Source organism: Colletotrichum acutatum (assembly GCF_030867785.1).
Source record: "Colletotrichum acutatum strain CBS 112980 chromosome Unknown BDZ83scaffold_16, whole genome shotgun sequence".
Lineage (NCBI taxonomy): Eukaryota > Fungi > Ascomycota > Sordariomycetes > Glomerellales > Glomerellaceae > Colletotrichum > Colletotrichum acutatum.
Genome location: NW_026849010.1, coordinates 423360 through 443241, shown reverse-complemented (window position 1 = coordinate 443241; position 19882 = coordinate 423360). Strand labels below are relative to the sequence as shown.

Genomic DNA, 19882 nt, shown 5'->3' with positions numbered 1-19882 from the left:
CTGTTCAGGGGAGCCCACCTGCTGTTGTGGTCACTGTGTCACTGCGACGGGACGATAAGGTACCTGTAGCCTGTACCTTAGGATTACCGGTGGTGGGCTGGGATGGTTGAGGTGAGGTGCGGGACAGGAGCTTGGGTTGTGATACTTTTGACATGTATCTTTCTCACAGACTTGTTGGAGGACGCAGGACACCCATGCTTGCGCGCTCCTCAACTTGCACGAAGCTTCTATTCCCCATTCGCGACAACTTGCAAATCTTCCACACTGTCCTCACTGCACACTCTCTTGCTGCCATCGCCTGATTTCCTGATCCCTGCGGTCATGCTCCCTTGAGTACCGCTTCCGTGAGTGCTCGCTAGCTATAACTACCACCAAGAGTACACGCTTCTAACGTGCAATGTCTAGAGTAGCTTTGCGATCCGGTCGACCCCTGCCAAACGAATCGATATCTTCATGGTCGCCTTGCGCTGCATGCTCCAACTTGACAATAATGGACGGATACCCGGTTGGAAGCCTGGATCATAACATCCCGCACATCGTCATTGCCGGTCTGACTTCGACCCCCGCCAAAGCCCTGCCTTTAAACGCAGAGCTTCGAGACCAGGCCCTCTTGATCCGATCCGAGTTGCCAAGCATAGAAAGCCCGAATGCTGAAGCTTTGAAAGACTACATAGTTCGTCAGGATGGCAGGAATCACCCATGGAACGGCAAAGACAGCGGGAAGCCGTACAGGCTGCGGGTCGCCGTTGCTGGTCGAGTACGGACGGCGCGCACCACCTACTTGCGTCAAGTCAGGGCTAACATCTGCATAGTCTCTTGTTCTCCCTCCTCGCCGCGCTAGACTTCCAGACGGCATAGAAGCTCCCGAGACGCCCGCTGTGCTGCATTCGCCCTTTTCTCCTCTCAGCCCAGTCTCTCCATTGTATCCCGATGGCTTGATGAACACGGACTGGCTCCAAAAGCACGAGGACATGGTTCCCAGTGTCTATGTATCGTTTTATACCCTGACGACTGATCCGACACTTGCTACCCTTCACGATAATCAGCTGAAAACCGACATCAACAACACCAAGACCGCTATCAGCAGGTCGGGCTACAGGACACGCTTCGCCGTTGTTCTCCTGAGCGATGGCGTTGCTTCGGCTTCTATGCAAGACTTCATGCAGGAGAGACTTGAGAACATTAGGCGAGGCGTTGCTCTGGACAACAAGTCCTTCTTCTACCTGTCACCCCAAGATCTGTCAACAGATTTGGAGCATACTGCAGACTCCATGCTTGCGGCCGTCTTCTTGCAAGCTATAGAGTACTATCGCGATCTAGGCCGTCATGCGCGGAAGAAACGCAGTCGTGGAATCGCCCCGCAGCCCACAGTGCCGCCTACGAGCACTTCCCAGACGACCTCGGTGCAAGACTGGAATGTACGATACGATTACAAGACGGGTGTCTTCGCCGAGTTCAGACAGGAGATGGACGCGGCGCTGCGCTCGTATGAACAAGCTTATGAGGGGCTCCTCAGCCAGGATGTCATGGACATAATCCCCAGCTGGAGCCCGAGATGGAACGAGGCGCGCATGCTCGCGGATGTGTTGGCGATACGCAGCATCCGATGCCTGCTCTGGGGTTCACAGAATACTGCTGCCGTACGGAAATGGCACAGTCATCGGGACAGGATAGCCGACTTTGTCGATCGACGCGGCCGGGGAACGAATAACTACGGATGGGCCGCATGGGAGTCGAGGTGGGCGGTAGTAATGGCGAACTTGATCGAGAGGGTGGACATTCGCAGCTTGGCGCCATCAACGCGAACGTTATTCCTCCAGCCTGAAAAGGCTGCTGCGGCCGACCGGTTACGACCATGGGAAATGCTTCATCACACGGGATACTGGTATCGCATCGCAGCTGAGCATCTGATGACCCGGCGAAGACTCGCCCGGTCTATTCCAGAAGAAGACCGGCGCTCGCCAGACACCACACCGGCTTCAGCGGTTGCGAGCAAGGCCTTCCAATACGACACGTACATGTGCCCAGATCCTCATGAGGAGTTTCCTCTGCAAGGGACGGGCGTCAATCATTCTAAGCTCATCATAGACATTCTAATGGCAGCTAGATCCCAGTTCCAGGCACGGCGTCAACTGCGGCTATCGGCCGAACTGTCTTTGGAATGCGCGAAAGAAATGGTGAATTTGAAAGCCTGGGACGACATTGTTGCTCTGCTGCGACCTCTCTGGGAAGACATGTCGTTTAGGTCAGAGGGATGGCTCAACATTACGGAAGACCTGAGCTGGGTGCTGCGTGCTGCGGCCGCCCGTATTGGTCACGGGGAGCTTGTAGTCGCCATTGACTGGGAGCTGATGAACAAGAGTAAGATCTTCTCTTCTCTTCATCTTTATGGATACTGACTGCAATGGCAGAATTCACGCGGCGGCCCAACTGGCACTACGACATCTCCAGGTCCCTCGAGGGACTCGATATTGAGCCGAAACCAACTGTGAGCATCAATGACGATGTGGTTTCCTCCTTCATCGCCGCATCCTTCATCTTCAAAAGCGAGGATGGAAAAGCTGGCGAAAACTGCCAAGCGCAAGTCGCCATTCGATCCGACGCTTTCCCAGACGCATCAGCGGTGACGCTCAAGGGTCTGAGGATCGACTTTGAAGGTAGCCTGAAGACCATCAAGCTAGATCATGACCCGGAGTTCAATGTTGGAAAGAGCAAAGGCAAGGTCACGCTTGCGGATGTGCCCCTGACCGAGGCGGCTCGAGCCGACGAAGAGGGAGAAGAGGGCTCATCAGGACTAAGCGGATCTGGAAACCTGATCTTGAAGCCTGGCCACACGAACGTGTACGAGATGGCCATACCTCTCCGGGAGCCCGGCGAGGCGCACGCATCCTCGGCGACGTTGATCCTAGAGACGGACACCTTTTTGCTGAATTATACAGTCACCTTCCGGGATCTGGGGGCTACGGACTTTTGGTTTGGACCATCCCTTTCACGGAGACGGATCGTGCGGCAGAGCGCGCATGTTATTCAAGTCCAGGCTAGGCCGCCCAAGCTGGAGATAAAGCTGGCGCAACCCCTGGATCAATTCTATGCAAACGAGCCAATGGATCTGGTTGTAGATGTTGTCAACTCTGAGGAGACGGAGGCTGTCGCTAAGCTCGAAGCTCACGTCTTTGGCGAGCAGATCCCGTCCTTCCGTGTAGACATTGAAGATGAAGGAGAGCATGCTGCAGAAGCTGGTCAGGAGGAGGCCAAACTTACGGGGTTGACACTTGGAACTTTGACACCATCGCAGTCAAAACGTGTCAAGGTCAGGCTTGACCCCGTACAGCTGACCACGTCTTTTGATGTCACACTGAGGGTGTTTTACCATCTCGCCACCGACCCGGCTACCTTGATCATGCAGATTCTACCCGTCCAGCTCAACGTCGTCAACCCCTTTGAAGCCAACTACGACCTTATCCCGCGTCTCCATTCCGACCCCTGGCCGAGCTTGTTCGATTATGAGGGCGTGCAGGACCCCTCGGCAGACGAAGCTGCGGTTCAGCCCCGGGGCCTGGCACAAAAGTGGTGTCTGGTGTGTCACTTTGCATCGTTTGCGACGGAAGACCTGGAGATTGTTAGTATGGACGCCGAAGTCATTGCGTGCCAGAACCACGCACGATGCACCACAGCAACCCGCCCAGAAATTGTCGAAGGCGGGCTGCGAATCCCGCCGAAGCAGATGCAGGAGGCCCAGTTCGATCTGGTCGCTCAAAAATTCAGCCTTGATGATCGGGGGCCTGCATCCCTCGACGTGGCTTTTGTCCTCAAGTGGCGCCGCACATCAACAGCCTCATCGCCAGCGCCGGTCAACACGACCAGGATGCTTGTCCCGAGATACATTGTCCTGGGCACCGAGCCCCGCGTCCTAGCTTCGTACTCCCTCGTCAACCCCGTGACGGGTTTGATACATTTGGACATCACCATTGAGAACCCGTCGAGTCATTTCCTGACGTTTGGTCTGAACATGGAGCCCAGTGATGAGTTTGCGTTTTCCGGCTCCAAGCAGACCACAGCGCATGTCTTGCCGGTGTCTAGACGTACCATTACGTACCGGCTGTTACCTCTGATACGGGGTGACTACATCCGGCCGACACTCGTGGTCAGGGACAAGTACTTCCAAAAGGTGCTTAGGATCATACCGACGGAGGGGATGAAGATCGACAAGGATGGCTTGCTGGTTTGGATACCGCCAGAGGAGGGCGAAGAAGAGGAGTAGGAGGGGATGGTGATGATGATTACGATCAAGATGCCGCCGGGCTTTCTTGTGTACATAGACTCTACATCTAAAGGTGTCTCTACACATCCAGCTCCCACAAAGTTGCCAAACACTACCAAACCCCGATCCTCTTGGTTCTAAAGTCTCATCGCTCGTGAAAGCACATGCTACTAAATCTTCGCCTTGGGCGGCCTCGCCGACCCCCCAATCTTACCCATCCACTCCTCCGTTAGCGTCGTCTTCTCCTCAACACTCAACTTAGTCCACCGCTCATACTCCTCCTGCTCGACCCTCCACTCCCCCATCACCTTCTCAATCCACTCAGCCGTCAACTTTGCACTCACACCCGGAACCTCCATCGGGAACAAATGGCCCCCGCCCTCGAGCGTAACCTCTTTCACCCTCCCCCTCGCAACCCCGCCGCTCCCGCCGACGCCCGTCCCCGTCAACCGCATCTTTTCGTCGCGCAGTTCCGGCGTGGAGAGGTCGCTTGCGCCACCGAATACGTAGAGACAGCTTGGTCGCAAGTGAGGGAGGCGAATCAGGGTGGAGGCGCCTTCGGAGCGGTAGACGGGGAAGGTGTAGTAGCGCTCGTTGAGGGCCGGGTCGAGGTCCGGGACGAGGTCGGGGTTGACGAGCTGTGTGCCGGAGGAGTCGTAGGCGTGCCAGGAGGGGCGGAAGTAGGTGAAGACTTCTTGGTGTTTTGTCGTTGCGAGGGTTACGCTTTCTTTTGTGATGGGGGTTTTGGTGCTGGAGGTGGAGGGGTAGAGTTGTGTGGGCACGTCGCGGAGACCGTGGTCCATCCAGGCTTCAAATACCCTCTCATCCCAGCCGCGGTAAAACGGGCTCTTGAGGAACGCTTTGCGCGCCTCCTCGCGGGAGGGCCAGAGGTCCCTCCGTCTAGCGCTCGCTGCCGCAGGGGAGGCGGCGATGGTGCCCTTTGCATTGGACGACCATTTCGAAATGACGGGGTCTAAGAGGACGACGCCGGAGAAGAGGCGCGGGTTGATGAGGGCGACGTTGGCGATCGCGTTGCCGCCGAACGAGTGGCCTACGCCGAGCAGGGGGCGGGGCGGGCGGAGGGTGTTGATGAGGTGGAGGAGGTCGCGGGGGTGGTCGAACCAGCCCGGGTCGTTGCCGAGGAGAGGTTCGTTGAGGGATGAGGAGCGGCCTTGCCAGGCTGCGTCTGCGATGATGATGGAGCGGATGCGGAAGGTTGAGGTTGGGAGGAGGGATTGGGCGTGCAGGTCTTGCCAGAGGGCCTCGTAGAGTTCCTGTGGTGATTAGTGAGCGTGGTGTTCGTGAGAAAACATGAGATGAAGTGAAATGAAGGTTGACAAACCTTGGGGAAGCCGTTGGCGTGGGCGCCAATGATTGTGACGTCCCCGGGCTTGGGGTTCGGGTTATCCTTTGGGATGTACTCCTTTACGGCGAGCTTGAGGACGTCGTCTTGGGAGCGGGAGAGGGCGCGGGGGAACTCGCGGATGTGTGAGCCGTCGAGGACGTGCTCCTTGATGTTGAAGACGGAGGACATTGTGAGGCTTTTCAGTTGAATTGAGTTGAAGTGGGATGAAATGAGTTGAGTGAGCTTCACTGAGTGAAGAGCTGCTGTTGTTCAGCCAGGATACACTCAGTTCATGTGAGAGTGAGAGTGAGAGAGAGAGTGTGTGTGTGGCCTGGTTAAGTGTATTGAGTGAGGGTGTTGATTGAGGGGAAATAAGATGAAAAGAGGTCAAGGTTAGGCCAGGTCTCAAAATGTCATCGTCTCACAGCTTCATCGGCAACTGGTCAAGGCAAGATTGACGAGGTTAGAAGATGGGACTAGACTTGCGACGAAGGGACCAGGTCTAGAGGTGAAAGTCTGGGGTCCTGGGGGTGTTGTATGGAGCTGGTAGATGCCGAGGTACCAGCGGTTACCGGTACGGAGTACGGGTACGCCCCCTGCCATATACCTTAGCCAATACTGCCTGTGCTGTTTGAGTATTTAAAGTATCGGTACCTCACTTCGGCTCATTCGTATCCCCGAGGCCGTAGACATCATCCATGTAAATAGCACTCTCAAGGCATTTGAAGGCGTTTACAACCGAGAATCTCTGGCAAAAGAGGGAGGGAAAAGCAATTCAAGGGAATGATCTGTGTCTGTTCAGGTCCATGTCTGGGAAGCAACCGACTCGGGGGAACACAAGTTTGACAATGGTTAACACCATCAGCCATACGTTTGAGATACTGCAGTCTCGCCATTTGAGATGAATTGAGTTTCCCTGTTGCCCATTGTGCGAGTGTTCTTCCTTGTGTTGTGTCTGTGTTTGTGTTTGTGTGTGAGTGTCACCCGCCTGTCATTCATTCGCTCCCGTGTCTCCCGTCGAGAGTTTGCAATCATCAGAATTCAGCTCTGCTCTTTTCTGAAGGATGTACGGAGTACTGGGTGACCCAATTCTACCCCGCAATCTCCAATCTTCCAGGCACGCCGCACCGCCAGGTTCTCGTGCCCCGCAACACTTCATCTGCACACCTCGCCCGACCAACACTCACCGAGTCCACTCCCGTCACCAACACCCACACACCCGCCGCCGCCGGACCGGAGCCGGCCCAAAGACACCCCTGCATGCCAAAGGTCATCATCTTCGCCGGCGCCCCCGAGGCCGACTGGTCATCCCCGGATTCCCTCCTCCTCTCCGGCCCACCCGCACCACCCGTCCCCACATCAATATCAACATCAACCTCATCGCCAGCCTCAACACCAACAGCTCAAAACGCAAACACAACAACGATAGCCCTCCCCGCCTGGCGATCCCTCCCACTACACCACAAGCCCCTAACAACAGGTTACTCCCAACCCCACGGCCTCCCCACAAACTTCCTCCCCCCAGCACACTTCTTCTCTCTCTCCTGGGACGCCCACCAAGAAACGATCAATAACGACACCACCACCACAACGGACTCCCAAGACCCCCTCTCCCAGCAATTCTACAACCACTCCCTAGCCCTCCACCACGACCTCGCATCCTCCCAACTCCCGCCCCCTCCATCCTCATCACAACCTGCACCCCAGCAAAACCCTTCCAGACACGCAGGCAACACCTCCTTCAACACAACAGCAACAGACTCCTTCATAACCGAAACAACAGACTCCTTCGAAGACACCACAGCAGACCTCTCAACCTCGCTCTCAACCCCACGCCCTCCCCTCCTAACAGCAACCCACCACCTCTCCGACCTAGAAGACATCCCCCCAGCCCCCTCCCTCCTCCGCCTCGCCCCGCAGACCGTAACCGTAAACCTCATCGCGGGCGTAATCTCCGTCTCCACCCCGCGGAGCGTGACCACCCGCTGGGGCAACGAACTATCGCTGGTCGAAGTGCTCTTAGGGGACGACACGCGCGCCGGGTTCGGTGTCACGTTTTGGTTACCTGCTATGCCGCCGCCTCCCCTAGCAGCTGCGAAGAGCACCGGGAAGCCCGCAACAGCAGATCCGACGTCGCCGGCGAACCTGAGGAGACAAGACGTCGTGTTACTGCAGAACGTGGCGCTGCATGTATTTAGGGGAAAGGTGTACGGCCAGAGTCTGCGGAAGGGGTTGACGAGGACGACGGTGCTTTATAGACGGAAGTTGGGGGAGGGGGATGAGGGTGGGTATTATCGTCCGAGAGACCTGGAGAGGTCTCCCGCTGCAGGAGGAGGGGATGGGGATGGGGAACCGAGCACGGCGCATCCTCAGTTAGTCAAGACGAGGAGGGTGTGGGGGTGGGTGATGAGGTTTGTTGGCGGCGGTGGCGGCGAGGAGAGGACGACGGCGAAGGGGGCTGTGAAGAGGGGGTGGGATGCGTTGCCTGATGATACCCAGTGAAGCATAAGAATCACCTCGCACTCGGGAAGGGAAAGGGAATAGTTGTTATATTGGAAGATGCTCTGAAGCATGGGTTATTTTAACTTACACGCTGGCGTTGAGCCGACTACCCGAATCAAAGAAGAAAGTGAATGGTACAAACACCCTTACTACCTCGTGAACGGTAGCAATATCAACATAACCCGGCGAGAACACTGTACCATACTTGGGATCGTTCACCTCTGTTTCTTTCACTGAGCGATTCGGGTGAGATGGCCGAGGGGTCATGAGGGAAGACCCGAGTGTGGATCTCAGTCCCCTCGACCATTGATCCGACGTTTGGGTTTTTGTTCGATCCCACGTGGAGGAAATCTTTTTTTCCCCCTTGGCTTATGGTTTTTGAATCACTGTGTCCACTGTGTCTGCCCACATCCTTTCCAGTACCAGATCTTACTCTTGACGTTACCGTGTGAGAGCATACCAGTAGAACATATCACTTGTGTCCGGACGTTTACGCTCCATGCATATTGACAATCGACATTACAATTTCTAGTCTAAGTAGAGCAGGGTTCTAAACCGGGTATCCTCTAAATCTCATGTAACCGTTTCCTTCGTATCGTACAAGACAGTGAAATTCTCAAACAGCAACGGCAGCAGCACCACCCTTGCCTTCCTTCTTGACGCTCTTCCATTGCAGGCCTAGGCAGGCAACGAAAGCAGCACACGCGCAGGCAACAGTGACATAGAAGGTGTGCCTGAGCCCATCCATGTAGGCCTCAAGGACCACATCAATGGCATCGGCACGTCCCATCTGCGTCAAGATGTTGCGGACCTGGTCGGCACCGGCGTTGATGAAGATCTGGGGGTTGATATCCGGGGCGTTCTTGGTGACTCCATCAATGAGACCCGTCTGGAACAGTGTCTGGGCGACGGCAATCATGATGGCACCACCAAAGGACTGGAAGAACTGCACGCAGGCCGTCGCGACGGGCACCTCCTCCTGGGGCAAGACCGTCTGAACAACGAGCACACCAATCTGGAAACCTGCGCCGATGCCGAGGCCCGCCAGCACCTGGTATCCAAACCACTCGCGCATGGGCGTGTCGAGGTCAAAGGTGGTGATCATGCCTGAGCCAACGGCGAAGAGGACCAGAGACGGCAGGATGATGGCGCTGTAGTAGCCAATGATGGAGATCAGGGCGCCGCTAGCAATGGATGCGACGACGGTTGCGAGGAGGAGAGGCAGGATCTTGATGCCGGCCTGGACGGCGCTGACTCCTTGGATTGCCTGGAAGTAGAGAGCTGCGATCTGTTAGCATACTGTTTTTTTGGTGGAAGCAGGAACAGAGGTAGGAGTCAGGGAAGCACTTACAGAGGTAGTAGAGTAGCGGGAAGAATGCAGCTCCAAAGAAGCAGGCAAACAGCATGGCGCAAACGACGTTGCGGTTCTTGAAAAGCTTGGGAGGCAGCGTTCCCTTATCGCCCTGCCACAGCTGAATACCAATGAAGACGATAATCATGAGCGCGAACCCGACAAACAGTCCGATAATCTTGGAGCTGTTCCAGGGGTACTCGGCGCCACCCCACTGGAGAGCGAGAATGAGGCAGACAATGGCGGGCAGGAAGATGGCCGTTCCGATGAGGTCGAGCTGGAGGACGCGCTTCATGAGAGAGTCCCCGTTCGGGTTGTTCTTCCTGCTGATGGTGAGGAGGAAGAAGATAAAGGCCATGGCGATGCCACCGATGGGAAGGTTAATGTAGAAACACCACCGCCAGGTCGCCTTCTCGGTGAATACACCACCCAGCAGAGGCCCAGCAACGGACGCAACACCCCACATGCCCCCAATAAGGCCGAATGCCAGGGGTCGCTTCTCGAGAGGCATGGTGTAACTGAGGATGACGATGGATCCGGAGAACAGACCCGCAGTGCCGATACCAGCAATGGCGCGACCAACGATAAAGGCAGTGGAGGTTGGCGCAAGAGCGCAAACGAGGGAGCCAATTTCAAAGATGGCGATGGCAGTTAGGTAGGCGTATTTGATGCTGAAGAGCTTGTAGATGGTGCCGTACATTGGCTGCAGGGCCGTCGTCGTCAGGAGGTAGGAGGCGCCATACCAGCCGATATCCTTGACACTGCCGTACTCTGCTGTAATTGTGCCGAGGGCCGGGGCGATGATAGTTTGGTCGAGGGCGACGAGGAAGACGGCGAGGCAGAGGGAAATTAGGATGAGGACGACTTTGACGCCGGATGGGTAGACGACGTCGTCGTCGCCGGTTGTGTGCGAGGGGTCCTGCTTCTCGTAGGTCTCGGGCATATTGGGGTCATCGTGGACGTGGTGCTTCTCGGTGGAGATCGAGGGATCGGCTGAGGTGGTGTCACCGAGCTTCTCGTCGGGGTGTTTGGAGCCCATGGCGATGGTGTAGGTCGTGATGAGAACTTTTATTATTGTTGTTGTTTTGCTCCAAGGCAGACTTAGTTTATATGCTGGCTCAACCGGTGGTGTGTGTGTTCTTCGTAGCTGTAGAGTGGAGGTAGGGAAGACCTGAATATTATTCTTTTACAAACCTGAGGGTGTGGGAAGAAAGAAAAGGAAGGACCCTGGATACTGCAGGAGAGGCACGAGACACATGTGAAAAGGTGTGCGGCAGGCAGGGCAGGTTTTATGTATCCATCCGATGAGGCGCGCTGATGCTCGCGCTTGCGAGGTAAGGTAGGTACACTAGTAATTCATTCTGAATGACATCTGAGATCGTGAAATTTCCCAGCTGCAGCATCCCATCGGGTAAGACTGCACCATCGCAGACCCCAAACCCGATTTGAACACTCGTATGCCCCAGGGATGGCCCAGCCAAACGCCCAAGCTTTTCCCCCTGGTCAATACACAAGGTACCTAGCAAGGCAGGGTATCTTTTCTTTGTGTGCTCCATACCTTTGGTCCATACTGTGGTACATACATAGGTAAGCAAGTAAGGTAAAGCAAGGTAGGTGGGATACCTTAGCGTGAGCTTGTCTGCGTTCGAATGGGTGGGATGGGGAGGGGGAAGAATTGGGGAAACGAGTCACTCGGTCTAGGCACGCTGCAAATTGTTGTCATCGAAATTGGCAAAAAAGAAGAAAATGTCCGAAGGAGGAACGTCCTTCGTCACCATAGTTACGTGAGCTTCAATCGCGTGTGAGAGTGTGTGTCAGTGCCGGAGGGCGGAGGGATATCGGGCCAGGGGCAGGGGTCACTCCGAGCACAAAGTCCTGGTAGGAGGTATCCTCCCTACCTTATTTTACGGTTTACGACGGCTGCAGTAGACTCCATGTGGCAGTGGATCAAGAGTGCTAGACCATGGATGATGGATCTAAGAAATCTAAAGACCGGAAAATCCAGACGAATTCCAGGAATTCCAGGCGAGTCGGTCGGTCCATCTCGGTGGTCGGAGGGAAAACTTGTCCGACTTACGCGGGGTGGGTCATCCACCGCAACAAGCGCCCGTGATTGGCCTACTTCTGCGCCGACGTCTTCGGCCCTCGCACTTTGATTTCATAAGCCAAAAGCCTCTTTTTGGATTTACGACGTCAAGACTCCAAGCGTGAATCCAGCAAACCGCTCAGACCTCTGTTCATCTCCCGTCTCCTTGGGGCGCTACTCCCTAGCGGGCGCCGACCAACACCGCAAACACCTGGCTGCGGCTGAACCCATTCTTGCAGAGTTCAGAGGCCCGTAGACCAAAGGCCCGTAGACGGCTCCGAGAGTCACGGCGATCCTTGCACTTGCAGGTGTTGTACGCAAGTGCCAAAGTTGACTCACACCGTGCGTTCGGCCGATGAATCGCTTGCGGCTCATAATCTGTCCGACCGCCGCGTCTCTGGTCTTTTGATGATTCACGAAATGGGACTTTGGTCGGCCGTGGGGCCGGACGGACGTGGGTTTCCTTCTTCGTGGAACCGGACTCGACCAGGGTAAGCCGTGAGGTAATAGATTGCTCCGGGTCTCTGGTCCTCCTCCTGATGTGTAAGTTGCATTACATAACGCCTTCAACGCCGTTGCAGGTTGAAGGAAAGGAACGGGACACGGCGACGGGAGGGGCCGTTACGACGGCCGGCCCCCACATGCCGAGTGAGGTGATTCGGAAATCCCGGGCCCGACAAACTGTCAAGTTTTCACTAGAGTTTTCCACCACATCTTGAACATTTCAGCCCACGGGCGTTGATGTCTTCGAGACTCTGGTTGCCTCGATGCATGAGGTGCATTACCTGATGCGTTTGATGCCGTTGCAGGACATGGCCCAAGTGGTCAGCACCGGCCTATAAGTTTAGCCACAGCATTGAGGATCGCACATAATGTTCTCCGCATCAGACGTGTTCTTACACCAAATGTCCTGCAATGTTATACTAAACATGAGAGATATCTAAATCAGAGGTTTCCTGGTATTGTTACTGTCTGGTGGTTTGGTGGGAAGGCCTCCTTGCATCTCAGACTTGGAATCCGGCATCGTAGAAAATCGGCTGTGTACGGCACTTATAAAAGGCCTCTTTTTCCTCTGGTGTAAGCTACGCCCAATCCTCCCCAGACATCTTTTCTCATCACGATCAATTTCCGCGCGCTGACTTTTATAAAAGCGTGCACATCGGCCAATATCCCGCACCAGCTTTCATATAAGCAGAGAGCTCAGTGGGTAAAATACTTATATAAATCTCAAGCGTTGCCATCCCAGCTCATTCTCACTAACCCTTTACGCGCATTGTAGACCTGAATTTCACCATTACATCCGAGGCAGCAACCGCTCCGCAACCGCGACAGATCCCAGACCGGCCCCAACCGTGAGCATGGGTTCACACACCGGTGACAAGCGCCGTTCCTCCGATGAGACCCCGACCACCGGCAAGTCTGAGAGATTGAAGAAGCAGAAGACGAAGATGACCCACGGTTATGAAGAAGCCGACACCGTGGATTACGGAGATGTGACTATGCAAGGCACCGAAAATGACCCTGAGAATGACAGCGAGTCCGAGGCCGATGGCATGGGTGACAGTGACTCTGACAACGAGATTGACAACGGCCAATCTTTCAATCGCGGCGACGTCGCTGGCAAGGACCACCCCGATGTGATCTTGGGCATAATACCGCAATGGTCCCGTGTATTGCCCGACTGGCCCTTCGGCCTCACTCCGCCTGAAAAGTCCACCAAGGCTGCAAAGTTGCAGAAGAAGGAGCTGGAGGCGGCACAGCAATCAAAGAAATCGTGGTCTCTGGGCCTGCCTCCTAGTCACAAGTTCCGCTCAAAGGATTTCGTATCCAAGGGTGTCTACAGCCTCCGTGACTATCCGCCCACTGGAAAGCTCGCTTTGAGCCGCAAGGCCCTCATCAAGGAGTATCACGACGCTGGCACCAACACCGCTAATCGCCCGGTCGCGAATATGTTGCCGGGGGCGCGCGTACTCATGGAAACCAACACCTACAACCGTTCCCGCGGAAACTTCCTCCGCCCGTACCTTCGATTCAGAGAGACCCATGACTTATACGAGTTCTTGGAGACAGGTGGTAAGTAGATTTTCCCTCAAGTGGCGCCGTTTGAGTTTTATAAAACCCCATTTTCGTCACTTTTCCAAGTCTCAAGCGATACCACTTTGTGTCGTTCGCAATATGTGGTCCGTTGCTGACAAAACCAACAAGTTTCTCGCGTCCTCCAACACTTTCATTACCCGTGGATCAAATCATACGCTCGCAAGCTCAAGGCCGAAGGCAACGATCCCATGAACGCCAAGGGATTCTTCAAGCCGCCGCAACAGCCCCCCAAGAACAACATCTTCCAGGAGATCTTAAGGCTCGATTCGGGAACGCATCAGACCCTTCAAAACAAGTCCATCGAGGCATATCCCAGCCTCGTAGTGATGAGAATGCCGAAGTTTGCGTTCTCGAAGAAGAGCTTCATGGAGCCCATCGACTATGACAAAGTTGACTAGGACCTCAGCTTTGTCATGGCGATGTGGGCCGTCATGATACACTTCCCTAACATCTTCAAGGAGTGGAAAGGTAATAAGAATGCCCCAGCTCTGTCCAAGGACAACCGACACTTTGCGTGGGGATATTCCCACGAGGACTGGACCAGAGCATACTACACGGTGTCGATGTTCTTATATCGCCGCCGCACCCATGAACCCATGTCATGGGACAAGCGGGCAGCTAGGATCACAGAAGATGTGAGCTGGGCGGGCTACTACAACGCAGAAGAGGCCGCGGTGGAAGAGTCTGAAGCTCTCACCTACGACCGCGAGATGGCACTGGCATCGCACAGTCTAGAGGAACTCGTCGTTCCGGTGTATTCCGATCTCGATGAAGACTCCGATGAGGACACCGAGGAAAGACAGCACGTGAGGTTCCAGAACGACCTGGAGAGAATGGGCATGCAGGACGAGCTGGACCAATACAACAAGATCTACTCTCCGGCACTCACCGATACCGAAGTAGAGACCCTCCGTTGGTCCATCCGGGCCGATCAGCAGCATCTGATATTGGAGATGTTCCAGCCAGCCCGGAAAACCACCTCCACGATCAACGAGAAGGCCGCAGCGCTTCGTAGGAGCAAGCTTACGAACGCCGAGGTAAAAGTCCTCTTGGGTATTGCGGAAACCATCGCCAATGTGAAGGAGTACGAACGCGCTGGCAGAACCCTCGCGAAGGACACACGCCTGCTTGCGGTTTCAAAAGGAGAGGGCGACGAGGCAATCCGACATGCGTTGGCAGCAGAACGCAACACGCCGGCCTACGATGCCGCCGAAGTGCACAACCCCGGCGGCGCCCTGCAATTTGATCCCGACGCCGTGGGGCTCGCGGAGTCCCGCCGCCTCATGGGCGAAAATCTTCCCCAAGATAACGACTTGGTAAGAATCTTGTCGGAGTTTCTGGTTGCTCCTCAGGGAGCAACATGGAAAAATTGCCCAATCTCACCCGATCAGCCCGATTTCTGTCTCAAGCCACATCAAATCATCGGTAAGTCTATAAACTGGTGCTGCTTGAGTTTTACAAAGGCCCTCTTCATCTTTCTAGTGTAGCTCAAACGGCGCCGCCTCGCCTTCCCCTTCCGTCTGGAATTGCTTTTCCCGAGCCCGCGACTAACCTCTCTAGACATCGCATGGCTCCTCGCTCAGCTCTCGCACCCGATCCGCGCCGCCATTCTCGCCAACGAATGCGATACTGGCAAGACAGTCACGGCTTTATTCGCCCTCGCGGAGGCAATTGCCCGGCACAAGGCGACTAACGAGAATGATCCGTCAGCAACCTACAAGCCCTCAGCGATCGTTGTGCCCGCCTCCGTGCTAGACCAAACGCATTCGGTGATCGTGGACAAGTTCTACCACTTGTTCCGAGTCCACGTGTTTTACCAGGAGATCCATACGGCGCCCAGGAGCCGCCAAAAGAATACAATTGGCTCCCAAGAAGATTTTGTGGCGCTTATTCAGAGGTTCAAGTCGGAGGAGGCGAAGCCAGAGACGGCGAACAACATCATTCTGATGACTTACTCGACCAACAACCGTCGCTTGATCCCGAGTGATCATCAGTCCCAAGTGAACGTCTACGACGAAGAGTCGGACCAGGGTGAGGAGAAAGTCGCCGCGGAGTTTGAAGACGACTTTGGGAACCCCAACAAGCAGAACACCGGCAGCGGAAAGTCATCGCGCAGCCGGGGCGGTCTAAGAACGAGAAACGGGCACTTTGACCTCCCGTGTGAGGTTGACCTCTTCGGATTCATTACCGACGAGGGCCACATCATGAGGAACCATCACTCACTGTCGTGGATCATCTGCGCAAAGTTTAAAAAGGAGTTCTGTTGGCTCTTGACTGCTACGCCGACGGTCAGCGGGGTTCATGACCTACACGGATATATGCTGGCATTCTGGGAGAATGCTTTTGGCTACAGATCTGCACCTGCTAACTCAGACTCTGCCCTTGAGATCATTTACACCGACCGGTTCGTTGAAGCTTTCAAAAAGCGTGACCAAAGGGAGATGGCTCGACTAGGCGTTCAGTTCAACACGCTCATGACGACGACCGAGGAGGCCTTCGCACAGGCGAAGGACGGTGGCGACACGGGTTACTCACTGAGTAAATTCCAGGAGGATAGACGCAAAGACTACCGCACGGCAATGGAAAACGGAATCCCGGTCTACCTCTTGAACCCCCAGAACTTCCTGCGCCATGGAAGGAATACGAAGTGGAGTGTCGAGTTCACTTCGACGGCCGTCAAACATGCCCTGGCCATGTGCCAGGTTCGGAGAGGGATGTTGACGCCAATCACCCTACCCGACGGCACGCAGACCTGCCTAGGAGAGGATATGCCGCCCTGCGACGTCCAGACCATCGAGCTAGCGCATAGACGCCGAGGAGATGTCGCGTCCTTGGAGAAGTTCATCAACAGATACACGAATGATATGTTGCTGCAACCCGCGAGCAGCATCATTCCTACCGAGGGCGGGGCCGGGGAGATCAACGACCACACCACATCTCGCATCAACATCGCAGCGATGCGGAACGCGTCGCTCGTCAGTACGAATCTCCGCTTTGCAGCGTTGACTGACCCTTCGAGGCGCCTGGCGCGAGCAACAATTGACGGCTCCGCTGCCGCAAAGATGAACGACATAATCCCCAAAGATGCCACCCACTGCCTGCAGTACTATTACCTTGCTACCCGAATCGACTCGGCATTGGGATGTCCGACAGACACCATTACCCTGGCTCGGTACGCCATCTCCGGGTCACCTAAAATGGCGTGGTGCTTGAAGTACGCCCTCGACCTCTCCAACAAGGGCGAGCGATGCCTGTTCTACACTATTAGCCCGTTGACCGCTATGTAAGTCCATTTACCACCTAAGTGACGCCAGTTGAGTTTGACAAATCTATCCTATTCGGAGCATTTCTTATTTGGAGCATTTCTTATCAGTCTCAAGTGGCGCCACTTCAGCCCTGATCACTTTCCTTCAAGGGCGCCCACTAATAAGACAATAGGATACTGAGCGCCGTACTCACTTTGTGCGGTATTGAAACTCTATCCGTCCGCTCCACTCACAGCCAGACTGAACGCGATCGGATGCTTGCGGATTTCAACGATCCCAACTCTACAGTGCGGGCAATGGTGACTTCTCCTCTGCTGGCCGCGTCTGCCGTCAATTATCACAATGCCTGCCACAACGGCGTGGTGGTGGAGAACTGCCCAAACCTGGGCCTACAATGGCAAGTAATTGGCCATCTCTGGCGCCTTGATCAGGAAGAGAAAGTGCGCTGGAAGCTGCTGCAAACGCAGAATTCTCTGGACCCGTGGATCGAGACGCGGAACCTCAGGGCATATGCGAGCAACGTCGAGGCGGAGGCTGCCATTGACGACCGTATCCAGGGCCCTCTCCGTACAATCTGTGCGTTCGAGATTCTGCGGTTCTACATCGGCGCCGGCTACAACTACTATCCGCGCTGCTGGCGACCATGGAATCTCTTGACAAGCGACGAGGTCCGGGAAGAGGGTATACTGTTATCGGCGGTCGCGCAGTGGCTCATGGCGCATCCAGAGGACGCAGGAGACGCTGTCCCGATGATCGAAATCGCCAAGCGGTGGAATAATTCTATGCCAATGACGCGTGACATCATCGTCGGCGCGGCTCGGGAGCTTGGCGGCCAGAACTATATCAAGTTCGACTGGTTCACCGCGATGGACCCAAGCCTGGGCGACCCAGAAGAGAGAGCCAAGCTCTTCAAGGTTCTGGGCATCTAGCACCAGAATCCCGATGAATAAGAAGGGCAAATCAGCAGATATTGATTGACAACATCTTCAGCGAAGAAGGACCGCGATGAGCTCTTGATATCGAGTCGAGCTCGTTAGTTTGGAGCAGATGGAATCGGGCTGAATTTCGCTTTTCTCTTTTTGCCTTTCTGCTTTAAGACGCGGATTTGACATGGAATCAATCTGCGTGGAATGGGTTTGGATCTCCCACTAGGGAGTCGCCCCAGTTTGTACATATAATGATATTCTGGCCTAGGCCCAGTACACAGTCGCATCTCAATTCTCTTTGCCCTTTCTCTTCTTCCTGCTTGACGGACCGCCGTTTCAGATTCGCAAAAGCCCTTCTTATCACCTGGAGAGAATTTGAATGCTGCCATTCCCTCTGTTTCGCCACTTGAGCAACTGACAAGGAGCCGTTTATGGTGAACGTCAAGAATGGAAGCAGGATGACGTTACGTGCAGTGTATTGAGAACCCACTATAGTATTCTCAAATATCTATGATAGTTTGATCTACCCCCGTTGATCTCATTTTCTGATCGTTCGGGCTGTCTGAAGGGGAAACTTCGTGGCAGCGTGCCCTTCGGCAGGAAAGAGCGAAGGAATGTCTGAGCCAGCCAGAGCCCTCTACTCAATAACCTCTCAACTTATACATATTCTAGAAGTTTTTATAGGCTGCATCTAACACCTGCTTTTTGTTATTCTCATTATTCTTGTTATTATAAGTTTATTCCTTATAGAACATAGTTAGAATAACGTAAAGTAGTAAAAAGTAAAAAGGCGAGAGAGTTAAGGGAGAACTTTGTTATAACCCTTTATATATATGTAAACTCTGCGCAATGTTATTAAAAATATCATCTCGAAGGTCTATAGCTTAGGATATTAGAATGGCTTCCCCTATTTTCCTAACTCCCGCCCGTCAAAAACCACGAGAATGTATTCATAGGCATGGCGGTTTATCACCACCACTACCACGAGCACCCTCATCTACCCTAAACTATCCCGCAACCGACATGTATAGTGATAAAATACAATCGGTACCGCGGTCCTGACTACTTGCCTCTTCTAGAGGTAGTCCTAGGTAGTCCTGGTAGTTGCTTCGGCAAAGGTCCAGCCGGCAGAGCATGATGGCTCCGGTCAGAAGATAGCTCATGACCAGTGCTATAAGGTATTAAGCACTCTAAAATCAGCTCTTGTAGGGCCTTCTGGTTCCGTCTCGGCGACGCTACTGCTGCTGCTGCTGCTACTGCGAGCACGAAACGTTGAGTACTTATGTATTACCCTTTCGGGCTTCAGTTATGAGGAGAAGCGGTTGTTGGGGTGCCATCGTACACACCTTGAAGTTCGAACGTCGAATATGTGAGTGGTCGTCGGCTTGGAGAGGAGTGATTTTGTTGATAGGTAGAATGGGCGCCCTCCTACAGTTTGATAAGTAGGGAGTATTCGCTGTTGTCCGGCCATTGTATCGCCTCAAGTATTCTGATCGCAATATGCAAGATACTCTTTGTAGTTGTAAGGAGGGAAAAAAAGATCTCCAAGAAGTAGATTCCGCTTTTGGGATGGTTGTTGGCTTGGAGAGAAGAGGTTTTGTTGACACAACGAGGAGCACACCAGGGCTTCTATAGACAAGCTTTTGTTTACATGAGCTCGGGGTCCTCTTGCCTACTTGAAATGAACGTGTGTTGTGCTTTGTCAGGAGAGAGTCGTATGGAAGGTACCTTACCTAAGGTGAAGAGGAAGCAAGAGGGCAGGGCTGCATAAACGGACTTCCCGATTAAGAAGGGAAGTTGAAGCTCTGATTCCGAAATCTTCAGCACGTCTTGACAAAAGTCGAAGGAGCTTTCGAGATGGAAGGGAACATCAGTGGAAGGCATGGCAGGTAAGGAAGAATTCTGGGCGGTTGAGGCTCTTCCAGCGCGAAAGGTGAGATACGCCTGGAAGACGCCATGATCCGTAGGCCATGGTCATCAATAGGAGGAAGGTGGTCTTGAGAGAAGGAGTACGTGAAGGCAAGTACCTTACTGTAGTATTCTGAGGC

At 54.4% G+C, this 19882-nt stretch overlaps 6 protein-coding genes across 6 annotated transcripts; 3 read left to right on the top strand and 3 right to left on the bottom strand.

The window, feature by feature from the left end:
- Positions 1-490: 490 nt before the first annotated feature.
- BDZ83DRAFT_570189 (Gryzun, putative trafficking through golgi-domain-containing protein) lies at positions 491-4261 on the top strand (the record flags this gene model as incomplete). The annotated part of the gene is made up of 3 exons (XM_060504275.1): positions 491-757; positions 813-2361; positions 2412-4261. The coding sequence occupies 3 exons, from the start codon at positions 491-493 to the stop codon at positions 4259-4261; spliced, it is 3666 nt and encodes a 1221-aa protein (XP_060368722.1).
- A 170-nt stretch (positions 4262-4431) lies between these two features.
- On the bottom strand, positions 4432-5795 carry BDZ83DRAFT_716974 (Alpha/beta hydrolase family-domain-containing protein; the record flags this gene model as incomplete). The annotated part of the gene is made up of 2 exons (XM_060511901.1): positions 4432-5535; positions 5604-5795. The coding sequence occupies 2 exons, from the start codon at positions 5793-5795 to the stop codon at positions 4432-4434; spliced, it is 1296 nt and encodes a 431-aa protein (XP_060368721.1).
- A 1071-nt stretch (positions 5796-6866) lies between these two features.
- Positions 6867-8108, top strand: BDZ83DRAFT_716973 (uncharacterized protein; the record flags this gene model as incomplete). The annotated part of the gene is given in 4 exon segments (XM_060511900.1): positions 6867-7796; positions 7812-7890; positions 7912-8017; positions 8075-8108. 4 exon segments carry the CDS (start codon positions 6867-6869, stop codon positions 8106-8108), a joined length of 1149 nt encoding a protein of 382 aa, XP_060368720.1.
- Positions 8109-8724: 616 nt separating this feature from the next.
- BDZ83DRAFT_749062 (major facilitator superfamily transporter) lies at positions 8725-10498 on the bottom strand (the record flags this gene model as incomplete). Its single annotated transcript, XM_060513714.1, has 2 exons — positions 8725-9389; positions 9460-10498. The coding sequence occupies 2 exons, from the start codon at positions 10496-10498 to the stop codon at positions 8725-8727; spliced, it is 1704 nt and encodes a 567-aa protein (XP_060368719.1).
- A 3391-nt stretch (positions 10499-13889) lies between these two features.
- Positions 13890-17889, top strand: BDZ83DRAFT_117166 (P-loop containing nucleoside triphosphate hydrolase protein). Its single transcript, XM_060501128.1, has 3 exons — positions 13890-15067; positions 15203-16925; positions 17081-17889. The coding sequence occupies exons 1-3, from the start codon at positions 14056-14058 to the stop codon at positions 17835-17837; spliced, it is 3492 nt and encodes a 1163-aa protein (XP_060368718.1). The 5' UTR covers positions 13890-14055; the 3' UTR covers positions 17838-17889.
- Positions 17890-18784: 895 nt separating this feature from the next.
- On the bottom strand, positions 18785-19474 carry BDZ83DRAFT_727957 (uncharacterized protein; the record flags this gene model as incomplete). The annotated part of the gene is made up of 2 exons (XM_060512795.1): positions 18785-18841; positions 19181-19474. Coding segments are annotated over 2 exons (351 nt in total), but the record flags the coding sequence as incomplete, so codon positions are not given.
- Positions 19475-19882: the final 408 nt, after the last annotated feature.

Excerpts from the sequence above, each read along its gene's own strand:
- BDZ83DRAFT_117166 (XM_060501128.1), top strand. The coding sequence starts at position 14,056 with ATGGCGATGTGGGCCGTCATGATACACTTCCCTAACATCTTCAAGGAG. Across the intron at positions 15,068-15,202 it reads CAAGCCACATCAAATCATCG|ACATCGCATGGCTCCTCGCT; the intron begins GTAAGTCTATAA and ends TAACCTCTCTAG. Across the intron at positions 16,926-17,080 it reads ATTAGCCCGTTGACCGCTAT|GATACTGAGCGCCGTACTCA; the intron begins GTAAGTCCATTT and ends ATAAGACAATAG.